Source organism: Mauremys mutica, chromosome 3, assembly GCF_020497125.1.
Source record: "Mauremys mutica isolate MM-2020 ecotype Southern chromosome 3, ASM2049712v1, whole genome shotgun sequence".
NCBI lineage: Eukaryota > Metazoa > Chordata > Testudines > Geoemydidae > Mauremys > Mauremys mutica.
This window is the reverse complement of record NC_059074.1, coordinates 154,257,488-154,274,930: the sequence shown is the minus strand read 5'-3', so window position 1 is coordinate 154,274,930 and position 17,443 is coordinate 154,257,488. Positions and strand designations below refer to the sequence as shown.

The window sequence follows — 17,443 nt, the reverse complement described above, 5'->3', positions numbered from 1 at the left end:
TCTTTCAACACTCATCCTTAAATAAAACCTGTCCAATACCTTCAAAAGGCAAGCCTGGAAACTTAAATTCATAACACTGCTAGACACTAAAACCAAGGACATGGCTCATTACAACAACCTAACACACACCAGCCTGCAAACCCTCAATGGCCTACATCAAACCCCTTTTGCATAAACAATCTAACCCTTATTACCCACTCTATGGGCTTGTCTACATTACCAGTTGGATCGATGGGCAGCGATCGATCCAGCAGGGGTCAATTTATCGCGTCTAGTCTAGCCGCAATAAATCGACCACCGAGTGCTCTCCCGTCGACTCCGCCTGCGCCTCTTGCCCTGGTGGAGTACCAGAGTCGACAGGAGAGCATCAGCCGTTGACTTACTGCAGTGAAGACACTGCGGTAAGTAGATCTAAGTATGTCGACTTCAGCTACATTATTCACGTAGCTGAAGTTGCGTAACTTAGATTGATTCCCCCCACCCCAGTGTACACCAGGCCTATTTCAAGGGACCTCCTAACATTATCCATTATGCTTAACTGTCCCCCAACTTGTTTGGCACAGAAACGCTGATTTCTTTCCCCAGACATGAAGAACTCTGGGTAGTTTGAAAGTGTGAACCTTTCACCAACAGAAGTTGGTCCAATAAAAGATATCTTTGCTACCTTGTCTCTCTCATATCCTGAGACCAAGCTGACTACAGCAACATTAAACAGTCAAAATAATTACTTTTCATCCTTTTGGTTCATCTGAAATCTTACACCTTACCCTAAAGGCAGGATTCGCTCCATGTTCCAGTAAACTCTTCACTGCTGCAGTACACAAGTTAAACGCAGCAATATGCAAAGCTGTTCCAAAATCAAAGTCACTGCAGGTGGCATCCACATCTGCAATTAAACATCACATGAGTGAGAATGGAAGAGGTGTTACTTGAAACATTTCAACATATAAATAAGCACTATTATCTGTAACCCAGATGCTGATGAAAAGTGATTTTATGTAGCACCCCTCCTTAACCATATACATACACACACATATATATATTCTTTACGAACTCCCATCTTCTACCTTAGTTAACTCCTGTCATTGCGTAACGCTAACTGCTAATAGCTAAATAGCAGATAGCATATAAAACTGAGCATTCTGGGTAAGTAATAAGATGCTTGTACATTTATATTTCTATTTGTTGTTTAAACATGTAGAAACTTTGAAAAAGGTGTATTTTCCACACAACTGTGTTCTTTTTTATTGGGCAAACACTGATTGCACCCCTGCTTCCCGTATTTACTTCATAAAAAGCAAATTAATTAGTGATAGTAAAGGGTCTTAGATTGACAATTTACAGAATGAAATGTTATAATCCAATCAAGATCAGGTACAGTATAATACAAATTCCCCCAGATTATCCCAATGTGCCTCAACCTCCTTTTGGAGCAATTACTTTTAGCTGATAGAAAAGAATTCAGTCTTAATATCCAATCAATCTTTGGCATCAACACTGAGGCTAACAAAATGGGTGCCAGTTCAGGATGTGAACTTTTGTCCACAACTCCAACTCATTTCACATAGGGTATCAAGCAACCTTCATATGATTTTCAGATGTTACTAAGCTAGTTCTAATTTGAACCAGTGGCCATGAAAACGGACACAGAACCTTTCAACTCTGAGCTATCTAACATCAGAAAGGTTGTCTACATGGCACACCAAAGCACCCCAGTGCTCTAATGTGTTGCATTCTAACTGCCCCACGTAGACCCTGCTGGCATACTTTAAAAGGTATCTATTTTGCGTTAACATAATCCTGTTTGAAATGGGACTAAACCAATGTGAACTAGGTACCTTTATATATAAACTTGAAATTACTATTATCAGTAAAATATCTAAAATAATCCATCTATAAGCCCAGGCAAATTTGCATGCTTGTTAGGCTATCAACCAGACATTTCTATGCCCGTATACGGCCTGATTTTCAGAGGTGCTGAATACAGATATCACCAACTAAAGTCAATGAGAGCTACAAGCGTTCGGCGCCTCTGAAAATCCAGTGTTTTTTTGGTTTTTTTTAAATGAAAGCCTTCAAATATATCTATCAAACTACCATCATGTCCTCAAAACTTAGTCACACCCTTTGAGGTTATTAGCATTACCCCTTTATTGCATTTTACATTGACTTTGTAAATTTGCACAACATATATGAAAGCAAAAGTACATAGACAAAACCTGAAGGTATGTTTACACACATTTCCAGCTTAACAAGGTGGCCTGTATAATTACTTGGGAACTATCTGAAGGAAAGAAATATGCAGCAATACAGTTTGTTGTGAATGATGTATATGGGATTATATACCAGAAGCATGACACATAAAAACATCATTTCATTCCCAAGGAATGAGAGTTCCCATATCTGAATATGTTTGCCAATTTGGGGATAAACCAGTTCTCTGTATAGGTTAACTCTAAAATTCTTAGAATTAAGACTATTATATGAAGGCATGCAGGGCATTTTACTGCTGCAGTAAATCAAGCTCATGTGGTAACTGGTTCTTCTTTGGAAGAGTGTCTCTAAATTCATGCCATACTCATTATACCTTTTGCTTGAAAGGTTATGTAAATCTTGTGACTTTTTTCCCCCAGAACTATATGGACCCTTCCAAGGTACACTTGGGTCCCTCCACACAGCTCACTGCAAACCAAAAAAACTATATTTTGTTTGTACATGCATACCTATTTCTCCACAAGATCTGAAATGAAACAGCAACTACATTCTTATGGAACAGTATGCCCAATTAAGTCTTGTTCCCCAAATGTTACAAGAATCTCTTACACTAATCCAAACCTCCTGACACATTAAGTCAACTAATAGCAACTGTGCCAGGCAGGTTGTTTTATAAACATCTTAGGGCAATCACATTTTTCTTAGGTTGTGGGTGTTACACATGTGGGAGCTGATGAGGGGCATGTCATTTGCCCAGATACGTTTTCTTTGATGACTAGACAAAATCCTGCCCTTCCTTGGAGCAGCTGTGCAGGAGAACTGAACAAGTACAAGGCCAGGTGTTTGGCACAAGAGCCATTCTGCTGCTGCAGGTCATAAAGAGAGAGGGGGAGGGTGGCTGTTGCAACATGATGTTGGCTGCTCTTCTGAACATGAGCAATAGTGGTTTGTCTCTTGTTGCTGGCTAGAGTTTGTTGCCCCTACACTCTCAGGAAATATGGTGCATTATAAGGGAGAATTCTGGCTAGTGTTTGAGCACTGTGGAAAGATCCAGGCTCTCCTCGAGTGGTGACAGGGATTCAAAGGGAAAGGAGCTTGCTACAACACCAGAATCCAGGACTTTGCCTTTTAATTGTACCCCTAGATATGAGCGCCTGCCCACCCTCCATTTGTTTTTGAGACATGCTAAAGCAGTCACTAGCACCTTTGCTTATGGATGAATACTCTGACAATTCCTTATGCAAGATCTGGTAAACAAACCCCATGAGTCTACATGACGTTTTTAGACATGAAATGGGGTATTAAGTTGTCAATATTTATAAAAGCACATCTTTTCAGTTTTTAAAATGAAGTCTTTTTAATTACCGCTAATTAAAAAGAGGCATCTGACAACCCTACAAGACAGCATAACCAGAAGGATGTTTATTTAGTAAAATGTACAAACTGTTTATTGGTATAGATATTCATGCAGATTAGGAACACGAATATTGGCTTCTGCTTCAGAAACCAGTGTCATTTACTTTTTGCATTAATATACTGGGTTAGACTGATTATTCATTTATACTATTATTTGCAGAACTTTAAATGCATTTATAACTACCAGTGGGGTCTCCCATCCCAATCTGTACCCATTCTACTATCTCAGATATGACAATTTAGTTGCTTCATTTTTAAATGGGCGGCAGAGGTGAGACATACGAACATGTCAATAGCAGCTCCAATGGCTAGCAGCATGCATCTTTTTCACCTTCTGTTATGTTCTCCAGAACTGATCTACCCCATAGCCTGCTTCTTCCTTTCTGAGTCTGCCTCTTGATCATAAGGGCACCCCAGAAAGCCTGAGATTTCACAGATAGAACAGTTGTGCTTGTTTCTTCACATCTACTCTTTCACTCTGTCAGCAAAAGCTTAGAGGTAAGTAAACTGACGCTATATTACCCTTCCCCACCGCATTCCCTCACTTCCCATTCACTATTTATGAAGTCTGATACCATCATACTCTCTCTTCTTTTAAAAAAAAAAAAAACCTGGTCTATGCACTACAGCATTAACTCAGCTCAGAGACAATGGACCAAAAAAGCAAACTAAAGAGAATGAGAAATTACTTTAAAAAAAATTATGGGAAAGTGCAGCTTTAATCTATGCCTACACAACCCCATTTACTGGAGGGGTCAGTTAACTGAAGGGCAGAATGGCATATTACCTAAGAAAACTGATACTTGATAATACCTACCTTTGGGCTTTGCATTTTTCAAAATAACTCTAATAAGTTCTGGAACATCAAAGTAGGCAGCATAATGCAAAGCATTCATATTTGTCCAGCGACTACGCAAACTGGTATCTGCACCCAGATCAATAAGGTGAGAGGCGAATTTGGCAGCAGTATCAACATCACCTGCAAAGCAGATTTTTTTTAAAAGTTGTTTTAAATGTTAGTTAAGAGTTTAGTGGTGTGGTATAAATATACCAGCCTAGATATCACATATAATGCATTAGAAAACCTTTGTATTCCCAATTATGGCTACACAGAGCAAAGCCTATAGAAAGACATTTTGCTACAAAAAGGCTCTCTTGAGGATTAGGCATGAAAGGAATCATGGGCATCAGAGACAGGTCAGGGAGGTGGTAGAGTGAGGCTCCACAATGCCTAATTTTCAGCCCTTCTGCCAACAAAGTTAAAGCTCCATCTGCCACCCGACCTCCTTTTGCTGGAGCAGAGTGGAGAACTGGGTTCAGTATCAGTGTAAAAAGATACTTTGATAGAAGCCAATAGGAGTCATCAAGAAAGAGAGGGCTAAATGCACTCTAATTTCCTATAAATGTACATTAAATGCAACCAAAAATTCCTTCTCTCCCCCAAGGAGCCTGGGATTTCAATATTACCAAGCAAGAAACCTCTCAGTTATGTTTAGGTTTTTTAATTGGTATTAATACATAAAATAATTTCTGTATCATCCCTTCTAACAGCCATTAAGGCACTATACAAATAAAATGTTTACAAGAGTTAAGGCTAAGCACTAGCAAATTTACTATAAGGAACAATTTTCAAACGGAAAAGGGATAGACTCTGATTTATTGAGGCAAACAGTTCCATTTCCAATTTCTATTTTTCATTACTCACCAATACCATGAGCCCCTGACTTGCAGGTATAATGTAAGAGAGTCATATCAGTTAGTCCATCTCTATCATTCACACTACAGCCTCTCTTAATGATCTGCAGAAAAACAGCACATGACTGATGAAATTACTGAATAAATTCTGTTTTCACGCATAGACTTATGCATTTGTTGCAGTGGACACTAGCAAAGCAGTCTGCTAAAATGCATTATCAGTGCAATGTACAGTAGAACCTCAGAGTTACAAATACCAGAGTTACAAATTGACCAGTCAACCACACATCTCATTTGGAACCGCAAGTACACAATCAGGCAGCATAGACCCCCACCCCCCCAAAAAGGAGCAAATACTATACAGCACAGTACCGTGTTAAATGTAAACTACTAAAAAAATACAAGGAAAGTTTAAAAAAAGAGATTTGACAAGGTAAGGAAACTTTCTGTGCTTGTTTCATTTAAATTAAGATGGTTAAAAGCAGCCTTTTTCTTCTGCATAATAAAGTTTCAAAGCTCTATTAAGTCAACATTCAATTGTAAACTTTTGAAAGAACCACCATAACGTTTTGTTCAAAGTTACAAACAACCTCCATTCCCAAGGTGTTCGTAACTCTGAGGTTCTACTGTAGTTATACATAACTCAGCAAAATGGATATTTAGTCATTTGTATCTATCATTATTAACCTTCAGTGCTTACAGGTTTTATATCATTTTTCCATCATTAGCACCAGCTTGGCTTTAATGTGTTGAAGAGTTAACTGTTCCAGTTCTGATGCAGTGCATCCCAGGAAAACTAATTCTGTTTAAAAACACTAATTTTGCTTCCTCACCCACATTTTAATCCTCTGGTCCCCCAGTACCCTGATAAAACCTGTAGTTATGATGTTGTAAGAAGAATGCATGCTGGACTATCTGGAAAAGCTTACGCAATCTGATGAAATAAAGAAAAAGGCTTCAGCTTCCAAGTGACTTAGTTGCTTTTGCAAGTCCCACCTTTAAATTCTGACAGTTTTAATTTAGTTGGTCGGAATTTTAAAAGTTACTGTAAACAGAAAAGTGGAAGATGGGAAATCCTAGTCATTTTAGTTCCAAAAATAACTTTTCTATTTGTTTCTTCAACCCACCCTTGCTTCCTTCTCACAATTTTTTTTAATAGTTATATACTGATCTTCCTTCTCTTTCACAAAGATAGCTGAATGTCGCCTCTACTGTGATTGGTGCCTATATCACTGTTATACTGGTCAGTAGCCAAGTGCTATAAGGCAAAAACAATCTCTTGAACCTATTATTTCGGCTGTTGAATAAGATCAGTTCTGAACATTATCAACACTATACCATTTGCTTTAACACTGAAACTGTTCAGGAATCCTCCTTCATTCCTCACCTCATTTCCAATTATATCAATGTTCTGCTGGACCTGTGGGACCCATTGCCGTAAGATGGCGAACAATTCAGAAACTGATGTTTTAGGGTTGAAAAGAATTTCTTGGCATGCTGCATCATTAGGATCGAAGAAGGAGAACTCTGTTTTTTAAGAAAAGATTTAGAGCATTATATACAAATTTGGGTATTAAAATGCTTCAACAATGCATCTACTTTTCAAAACTTTTTTAAGGCAAGAAGTAGGGAAGAGATGCACAGATTTGAAATTCAGAATCACAAGCAAATTCAGCCTCTTCCCTTAACTTTTTCTCTTTTCTTCTCATTGAGGCCTTATCTACACTTTGGCCTTGGCTACACTTGCAAATTTGCAGCGCTGCAGCAGGGTGTGAAAACACACCCTCTCCAGCGCTGCAAATTGCGGCGCTGCAAAGCGCCAGTGTGGGAGAACACTTCAACCTTTCTAACCACTCAGTGACAGACTTGAAGGTGGCAATTTTGCAACAAAAAAACTTCAAAAACAGACTCCAAAGAGAGACTGCTGAACTTGAATTAATATGCAAACTAGATACAATTAACTGTGGTTTAAACAAAGACTGGGAATGGTTGGGTCATTACACCAATTGAATCTATTTCCCTATGTTAAGTTCTCCTCACACCTTCTATGGGCCATCTTAATTATCACTTCAAAAAGTTTTTTTTCCTCCTGCTAACGATAGCTCATCTCAATTGATTAGACTCTGCCTGTTGGTATGCATACTTCCACCTTTTCATGTTCTCTGTATGTATAAATATCTCCTGTCTGTGTGTTCCATTCTATGCATCCGAAGAAGTGAGCTTTAGCTCACGAAAGCTCATGCTAAAATAAATTTGTTAGTCTTTAAGGTGCCACAAGTACTCCTGTTTTTTTTGCGGATACAGACTAACACGGCTGCTACTCTGAAACCTGTCATTTTGGTATGGTTATGGTTAAACAGGTGACTGTAAAATGGCATCTTTGTACTCATCACAGAGGCTACATAATCTAATGGTTAAAGCATGGGATTGCAAGTCAACAGGGCTGGGTTTTTACTACTACTATACTAATGCCCAGTGAGACTTTTGGTAAGTCTCTTCACGCTCAGTGAAAAAGAGGATAATGCCCTTCATGGTCCCATGCCTCAGTTTCCCAAAAAATCTAAAATGAAAATGCCACATGCCACACTTAAATCTCTAGTAGAGTTGAGGAATAAATAAATATTTGTTAAATGCTTTGAGATCCTCTGACAGAAGAAGTTATAATTAGATTATTGACAGTTCTGCTCACTGGTCCTGATTCTCTTCTCCATTACAGTGTTATAATAAGTTAAAAACAGTGTTTCAGAGTGAAGCTGGAATAAAGCTGGTAAGGTAGAGTTCAGACTCACTGTGTGTATTTAAATCTGTTTATTATTTTGATACAAATAAAGGTTAGTTGTTACTTTGTGTTCCTGATAGCTTCATACAGCTCTGGAAGTGCGACAGAATTGTTATCTGAATGGAGAAGTATTAGTGTTAAATAATGTACAAACCAGAACGGGTACAGTTAAACTTTCAGATCCCTGCCTGATTTTGGGTGCTCGTAGTTAAAATGAAATTATCTTTTTAACTGGCAAACCGAGCAACTTGGCTATGGAAAGTTAGAGAAACATGAACCCCACGACTCAATTTTTACAGAGTCTTTCAGTATGTAACTGGACTTTAAACAACAACAACAAAAAAAGACTGAGCACCAAGTCATATATAGAGTCTATAAATATTAGAGCAACCCCCCACATTACTTACGTTAGGGAATTGCCCAGAACCCCAAACACGGATCAAGCCCCATTGTGCTAACTAACAAAGATGACAGTTCCTGACCCAGAGAGCTCACAACTTGGGTTTCAGACAGACTTCAACAGGTGGACAAAACAGAAATAAGGTGGTATGGGAGATCAGATGAGGTTACATTTAAACAAAGTTCAGCAGAACAACGGAAGTCCCGTCTCACCACTTGCCTAACTAGTGCCTAACTGGTGACTTGTGTCCCTTCCCTGCTCTGCCTGCCTCCATAACACAAAAAGATTTTAAGGAAAGATGTAGAATAGGGTGGTGCCTTTAAATATTCAGATAGGAGGTTTTACCCCGACACACAAGGTGCAGAATGGGAGAAACCAGGGAGGTGCTTGAGGGAGAAGTGGAAAAAACAAACAATCTAGGTCAGCATCATTGGCAGAAATAATTGGCTCATTGAGTAAACAGATCTATCAAAAAGCGTGGGACTAAGCAGTGAAAGATACATATTCACATATTAAAATACAGCATGTTCAATCCTTAAAACCTTAAATCTCAGATCCTCACACCAGCAACAGAGGTTGGTCTCAAGAACATTAATTCTCCTGAACATAGAATACTACAGTGTTCAGAAGCATGGAAGTACAATAAAGATGTTATTTGGAATCAATACCTGGGGAAACCAGAATTGAAAGATAGCTTTTTACACCTCCCAAGCACCCTTGATATCTGAAGGGAGGGTAGAGATTTTCTTAAACATTTCCAGTTAATCACTAGATCAAATGGGACAATATTTATTTAACCTGTTTCAAATATATAACTCTATTTTCAAAGAATGAATATAAAGACAATTTAATAGTATCTCAAAAAGGTAAATTCCACTATCTTAATGGAAGTGATATTGTTCTCCTTAGTAATGAACACAATGTTTCCAACAGAAGTTTTCTTCCTCCCAAAGTCCCACTGTGTGTTTCGAAAATGGAGTACTTATGGGGCCTCGCTCACTGGAAATCTGGTCAATTCTTAAAAGTGATTTTAAAATATTTTCAGGCACTGCACCTGCATTTGAGTCAACCTGCCAATTTTTGTGGATTTACAGCATCTTTTCTTTTCTTTTTTAATTTAGACAACTTTCACTTCCATGTTGATGTGCGAGGAGCCTACAAAAACCAGGGGAAGGTCACAGTGACTGAATGTACAGAAGAAATAGCAAAACTGACTGAAAACAAAGTGCTTTGAAATGCACAAACCAGAAAATATTTTTCCCACTAATTTCACTTGTAGAAATTTCAGGTATTACTTGTAATAAACTGTAGATACATTTTCAGACAGAAGCATAATTTTTAAATTGATGGTATTCTTTTAAACTCACTTCCCTCTCTCAAACTCAGGCACTGCACATGATCTCAAAGTAGTTCCACAAACTCTTGCCTTCGGTACATATACATACCACAGTCTGAAGGCATTGGTGCTGCCGCAACTGAAAAGGTAACTGATGTTTCAGAGCCTGGGAATAAAAACTGGTATCTTTCAATCAATGAATCTCCTTCTTGGGAAGGTTCTGGGAGATCCTCTATGGTCATCTTCTAGAAAGCCACCTTAAACAAGGAGAAAAAACCCACTCCAAATACTGTACATTCTATTGCAATACACAACTATAAACAGTGATTTACACTGAAGTTCATCTCTTTCCTTTTTGAAACATGCAAAAGATTGTAATTATGAAAGTTTTGTGATAACCAACTGTACTTATATTAGTAGGAACTAGTAACTTGAGCATGCTGCTGGGAACACTCAAGTTGTAATCCTGTCTGTCATGGATTTGCTTTATTGTCTTAGGGAAGACATTTAAAATCCTTGTCTCAGTTTCTCCATCTGTGAAATGGTCAAAGGGATACTGCCATAGTTCTCAGGCATGCTGTAAGTAAGGTTTAATGCCTGTACACCCTTATGAAAATGTGAAGTGCTAACTATTACTCATCTTCAGCACTCTCATCTCAAGCTTCGCCTCCCTTTCCTGCCCCCACAAACAAGAAACCAGTCAATCTACCCACTCTGTTTCCCAAAGATGGTGAGTGTTCTCACCACATTAATCTTCCCACGGATGGCCCCAAATCTCATGGGCTGATTCATTCCTGAGCCTTGCCTAAATTTCCCCGTGCCTCGCCCTGCTCTGCCTGCCTCCATGTCAGTTCTCTTCCCAACTTGCCTGCCCTAAATTTTAATACAGTGTACTTACCGTGGTGCTGTAACCTCCAGTACTTCCAGCCAACTTTCTACGCCCCAGAATAACCTAGTAAAAATAATAATTTAAATCAAATGGCCATACAGGAATATTTAACAGCATGATTAATTACATTTTCTATTAGCCAGGCTGCAATCTAGTCCAATCTTATAAAATGAACAGGATCAAATGAGACTTGGTCAGTAAATGTAAAAGAGAACACCCACCTTAGCAAGTACCATAGAAGCTGGCATCACTTCTTAGTTAGAACTGAATCAATACCACCATCATCCTGCTAGGGTAACTGTGCTATTGGAAATACTATCTTTTAGATAAGAAATTGAAAACCTAGGTCCTGGGCACTAACACTTAAAGGTATCATGACACTTTTTTACAAGAATAGAGATGCCATAACACAGGGGTTACTACTTTCTGCTTCCCTAAACTTCTCATGCAAATGAAATTGTTTCCAATCATGTTTACATCCTGAAAAGTTAGATATATTACTAGAATACCACAATTTCCAAGGGTTTTCTCCAAAAACAAAAAAAATCACAGAGACATCCCAGCCCTATGGATCACTATGCTTATTTCTAGCTATTGAGTAAAACCATTTAGCTAGTGACTTTAGTGATTCTGTACATTTCTATTCACAGAAAGAGTGACATAATCATCAGCTATACCAGTGGTCCCCAACCTTTTTCGTCTGGACGAGCCACGGAGGACCGTGGCGGTGGACAAGCATCTGCAGAAATTCCGCCGACAAGCGGCAACATCAGTAGGCGTCGCCACCAAAATGCTGCCGACGCAGCTTGTCGGCGGCATTTCAGCGGATGCTTGTCCGCCAGCCAGTACACGGGTGCATTTAGACTTTCTCCAATTTGTCTACATCCTTCCTAAAATGTGATGCCCGGAACTGGGCACAATACTCCAGTTGAGGTTGTATCACTGCGCAGTAGAGCAGAAGAATTACTTCTCATGTCTTGCTTACAATTCTGCTAATACATCCCAGAATGACGTTTGCTTTTTTTGCAACAGTGTTACACTGTTCACTCATATTTAGCTTGTGATCCACTATGACCCACCAGATCCCTTTCTGCAGCACTTCTTCCAAGGCAATCCGTTCTCATTTTGTATGTGTGTGCAACTGACTGTTCCTTCCTAACTGAATTTCTTTGCATTTGTCCTTACTGAATTTCATCCCGTTTACTTCAAACCATTTATCTAATTTGTCCAGATTATTTTGACTTTTAATCCTATCCTCCAAAGCACTTGCAACCCCTCCCTGCTTGGTATCATCCGCAAAGTTTATAAGTGTGCTCTCTATGACATAATCTAAATCATGGATGAAAATTGGAACAGAACTGGACCCAAAACTGAGCCCGGTGGGACTCCACTTTATATGCCCTTCCAGCTTGACTGTGAACCACTGATAGCTACTCTCTAGGAACAGTTTTCCAACCACTTATGCACTCCCTTATAGTAGCTCCATCAAGGTTGTATTTTCCTAGTTTATGAGGTCATGCGAGACAGTATCAAAAGCCTTACTAAAGTCAAGATATACCACATCTTCTGCTTCCCCTCTATCCACTAGGCTTACAACCCTCCCAAAGAAAGCTATTAGGTTGGTTTGACATGATTTGTTCTTTACAAATCCACACTGACTGTTACTTATCACCTTATTATCTTCTAGGTGTTTGCGAATCGATTGCTTAATTATTTGTTCCATTATCTTTGCGGATACTGAAGTTAAGCTCACCGGTCTGTAATTCCCCAGGTTGTCCTTATTTCCTTTTATATAGACTGGAACTATATTTGCCCTTTTCCAGTCCTCTGAAATTTCTCCCATGACTTTTCGAAGATAATCACTAATGGCTCAGATAACTCCTCAGTCAGCTCCTTGAGTATTCCATGCATTTTTGGAAGTCAATGTGTATATCTCTTACGCAGGAATCTATAAATTAGGGCTCCATGTTTGTCACAGAGGTTGAGGTGGTCATGGATTCTATGACTTCCTGCAACCTCCGTAACTTCTGCAGCGGCCAGTGTGGCTGACCCCAGAACTGCCCAAACAGCTGGCCCCTGGGCGGCCTCAGGCAGTTGGCCCCAGGAACTACCTGAGCAGCGGCCGGTGAGGCTCGCCCCAGGGAACACCTGAGCAGCAGTCCCGGGGGGTGGCAGGAGCATCTCAGTGGCTCCCAGCAGCAATCCCAGGGCAGCCAGGGCAGGAATCCTGTGGCGGCCAGGGCCTCCCCCCGCAGCGGTAGCCAGAGTGGCAGCAGGGCCTCCCAGGTTCCCCGCCTCCCACGATTCAATCAGGGATATTTATGGTATAAGTCATGGACAGGTCATGGGCTGTGAATTTTTGTTTCTTGCCCGTGACCTGTCCATGACTTTTGCTAAAAATATCCGTGATTAAATCATAGCCTTATTTATAATGTATTCATCACTGATGTTTGTGCACCTTCTAATGAAATTTCTACTATGAAGACTGGTTGTAGAGCGCTCTTGACTCAGAAATTCACTTATTCAGTTGGCCTGACAGCTAGAATTTGTTCAGCTTCAGGGCTCATTTGTTATTATTAAGATTCATCTATTTATCTAGGCTTTTGCCTGGGTGAATAGGGAAGGAATAGGGAGGTCACTTTTGACAATTTATTATTTATTAATTTATCTGAAATTGTTTTATGTATACTACACATGCATCAGGCTATTCGGGCTCCTTGTGATGACTCCCTAAATAAAGTCACTGCCTTGTTTGAGAGGCCCACACTGCCAGAATGTTCTCAGACCAATCCACCTTCTAAAATGGAAGATGTTGGTAGGATCAGAAATTTGGGGGTCTGTAGCGGAAAGGTTGAGGAAATTTAGAGGAAGTGAGGAAAGAACTATAATGTAACTGTAATGTAAATTGTGGCTGAAGAAAGTTTTAAAATGACAATGGGAAATGTCATTGCATATGATAGGAAGCATGAAGGAGTCATCAGGTGGGTATAGGGGAGAATTGAATGTTGAAAAGCAAGCATGGATTTCTTAACATTTGGAGATTAAGAATAAGAACAGTGGTTTTGCAAATTAAAGAAGGGTCAGGTAGAAGACCTTGTCTTTACACTGAAGAATGAGATTTTTGGTGCACCAGTGCTTCTGCAGTTGACAATCTTTTATCCTAAAGGTTCAAAAATATTTGTTGGATGAGGGCCTCTAAAAAGGTGGGTAACTGAAAGCATTTATAAGGGGGAAGCTGGTTAGAGATGCATTAAAATGGTGCTAGAGATTTTTCAGGCAAAGCTTATTACATGTGCTTTTATTTGTGATGGGCAAGCGTACACAATGAACCATCCCTTTGCCTGAGAACTATTCTATTGTGAGCAGGCAGGATATCCAAGCACTTCAGAGAGCAAGATTCTTGCAAATCCTGCCTGCTCTCAGAAGTATAGAGGGAAAAGTACAGTGCAGAAAGCCATCATGTGAAAACTCAACACCTTGGATGTTAACTGGTTTCCAGGCCAAGAAGCTCAGCTTCCTTGCAATGTAGTATTTCATTTTGGGTACCTGAAAAGTTCAGAAAAAAACTGTGAAGCTTTGGGCCTGCCAACCTTGACGATGTTGCTTTAAACTGTCATTCACCACCTCCTCTCAAAAATCCAACAGAAATCAGGTGGGCAAAGAAAATACACACAATATTTAAATACACATAGGTCTCTAGAGTTAGATAACAGTATTGTACACAGCAAATATTTTAAGTAACAGCAGCCAATGTTTTCTACATAGCAGAAGTCAGACACATGATAATGTTTCAAGAGCCAAGTGCATATCAAATTCAATAAAGTATAAGAATTACATAGTAGTATCTTATGTTACATCACTACATAGAGTACACAATGTAAACATGGGAAGGTGAAATCTATGCAGCCTGTAAGGGTTTATAAAGTAGCAAGGAACAATACTTTCTCAAATTAAAAAAGTGTCCTCTTTAATATGAAATCCAGTCTGATGCTTTAAACCTACTACTTTACCTACAGTATGACAGGTTCCCTGAAACTCCCCCAATTCCTTCACTTTAGCAATTTGTAAAATTTGTATAAATTGGGGGAAGCTACGCAAAGATCTCAAAATGCATACACTGATGTAAAGAGAGCATGTTGTAATATGTTTAGCCAAAAATGCAAGCCACATTACATAAGGGAAACAATATTCCTTAGGTCGAAAGTTATTGGCCATTTAGAGCTAGAGAAGAGATACGCTGGGATGAGGGAAGGAGATTAATTATAGAGGAAGAGAGTTTGCCTGCTTTGTCTCCTAGAAATAAGTCACTAGTTTTATTAAACACTGTTTCTTGGATGGTCTCTAAAATGGAGCTGAAATACAGACCACCAAATCATGAAACCCTGATCACTCTAATACCACACTTTCTGCTTTACTAAATTCCCACCAACCTCTCCCACACACATGTATGTGTCCCTTCATAAATGGCAACTCTACAATCAAATTAGAATAAGTTCTGCTATTCTTAACCTGTTTTACAGCCTGCAACCAAAGGAAAATGAGACCACAGGAGACAGGGTTGCCCACACATAGCCTGCTGCTCTAACAATAGGACTAGATACACTGTATAAAACCTCATTATCAGAGTGAATCCTGTCTGAGAAATATACTTAATATATTAATACCTGCACGCCTCATTATTAAAGTTAAATGAATAACTGATTTTTTTGTTTTTGTGTTTAGTGGCTGTTCCCAAAAAAAAAAAAAGTTTGGTTTGGGTCATATCAAATGTGAAAATTTTCACAATTTTCAATTAATAAGTTTTGGGCCTGTTCCAGAACTGATATTTGAACCTGAGTCTCCAACATCCCAGGTTTGTGCCCTAACCTCTCGACTAAAAGGTCAGACTGTTAGAAAGTGACAGCAGCATTTTAACAGCCAAAACTATTTGTGTGAAACTCATGAACAGTTTCATACTGATCGAAACTTCATTTTTCATTCAATAAACTATTTTTCCAAAAACTTTCACCCAGCTCTACCCAGCATGCCAATAAAGTTACAGACACTGAACTACACAGGGACTGAGGGGCTGTGACCTGACACACGCAGGGCCGCCCATTTCACAGGCTCGTCTCTTCCGAAGGGGAGCGTATTCTTGGGGCGTTATTTTTAAAACACGCGGGTCAGCAACTCATCAATAAACCGAACTGGCGCGACAGCCCAGCAGCAGAAGGCGGAGGAGGAGGAGGAGAGCGCAGAGCAGCGTCAGGAAAACCCACCTTGCCCCCGCTTTGACCCAAGCAGAGAACAGCGACGTCCAGCGCCCTGTCCCGTCCTGTTCCGCACCTGCTGCCAGCTACGCGGGCAGGGAATTGCCGAGACCGGGGAGACTGGAGCCGCCCCCGGGACACTTGTCCAGCTGGTCTCTGAACTGGTGTCACGAGAAGTAAATTCCCCGCAGGGACCCGCCCTCTCACACCTGCAGGCCCTGCCCCACTGCCCCCAGCGCGCCCGCCCGCCCGCCGGCCGCGGCCACACGCACCAGCCCCCGCGCTACGCGAGTGGGACACGCACCGGCCCGGGGCTCGCAGCAGCGCCGCCGCCGCCGCCGCCGCCGCGGGGAGAGGGGAACGCACCCGCCCGCCGCTCGGCTCCAGCCCGCTCGGCGCTCAGCCCGCGCCACCCCTGGCCGCCCGCGCCCGCGGCTCCTCCCCCTGCCATGCGCGGCGCCCCCCACCCCGCGCGGCCCCGCCCCCGAACGTGCCCTCGCCCCGCCTCCTGCGCCACACCGCTCAGCCCCGCCCCCGAACGTGCCCTCGCCCCGCCCCCTGCGCCACACCGCTCAGCCCCGCCCCCGAACGTGCCCTCGCCCCGCCCCCTGCCGCCCGTCCCGTCCCTGTTCCCGTCGCGGGGCGGCCCCAGGGCTGGGTCGCTCCAGAGAGGGATGGAGCTGGGGGGAGCTGGGAGACGCGGGGTAGCCCGTGAGAAGGGGGCAGCTGGGCGCTTCCGAGGGGGCGGGGCTTTGTAGGGGGGATACGCGGATAGCTGGGCACCCCTGAGGCAGGTGGGGGGGTAGCTGGGTGCCCCCGCGGGGGGGGGGGCGCTGTGCATGGGGGGGGTAGCTGGGTGCCCCCGGGGGGGGGCTGTGTATGGGGTGGGGGGGTAGCTGGGTGCCCATGAGGGGGGTGGGGCTGTGTATGGGGGGGGGGATAGCTGGGTTCCCCCGAGGGGTGGGGCTGTTTATGGGGTGAGGGGGATAGCTGGGTTCCCCCGAGGGGGGCGGGGCTGTGTATGGGGTGGGGGGGATAGCTGGGTTCCCCCGAGGGGGGCGGGGCTGTGTATGGGGTGGGGGGGATAGCTGGGTTCCCCCAAGGGGGGGTGAGTCTGTGTATGGGGTGGGGTGGGGTGGGGTAGCTGGGTTCCCCCGAGGGGGGTGGGGCTGTGTATGGGACGGGGGGGATAGCTGGGTACCCCCAAAGGGGTGGGGGGGATAGCTGGGTGCCCCTGCAGAGGATGAGGCTTGGGGGAAGCCATAGTGGGGTATTATGGAGGCAGTAGCGGCAGCTGGCATTAATGAACTCCAGCATTAAGGATTTGTGCTGTCTGTAGCCTGCTGGGCCATTGCCATAGTACAGTGCACACACAGAGGGAAGTCCCTGCACTTGCTGTAGTTTTTGAAATGCCCATCACATACATGTGTTTTCCAATTTCTGCCTTCCTCCTCCGTGCTGAATG

The 17,443-nt window shown here is 42.1% G+C and overlaps 1 protein-coding gene across 6 annotated transcripts in view; it reads right to left on the bottom strand.

The window, feature by feature from the left end:
- Positions 1 to 17,443, bottom strand: part of CLIP4 (CAP-Gly domain containing linker protein family member 4) — a 47,205-nt gene that overhangs the window by 26,746 nt on the left and 3,016 nt on the right. For 3 of the 6 annotated variants that reach the window (XM_045011958.1, XM_045011953.1, XM_045011957.1), the window contains exons 2-7: positions 10,739 to 10,792; positions 9,950 to 10,097; positions 6,713 to 6,852; positions 5,336 to 5,429; positions 4,448 to 4,609; positions 768 to 886 (exon numbers count right to left, since the gene is read on the bottom strand). In XM_045011958.1, coding sequence (XP_044867893.1) covers positions 768 to 886; positions 4,448 to 4,609; positions 5,336 to 5,429; positions 6,713 to 6,852; positions 9,950 to 10,082 — 648 coding nt within the window. In that variant the 5' untranslated portion in view covers positions 10,083 to 10,097; positions 10,739 to 10,792. Of the gene's footprint in view, positions 1 to 767; positions 887 to 4,447; positions 4,610 to 5,335; positions 5,430 to 6,712; positions 6,853 to 9,949; positions 10,098 to 10,738; positions 10,793 to 14,205; positions 14,258 to 15,987; positions 16,049 to 16,282; positions 16,398 to 17,443 lie in introns of those variants that run through there. The other 3 variants (XM_045011954.1, XM_045011955.1, XM_045011956.1) reach the window with 3 other exon arrangements.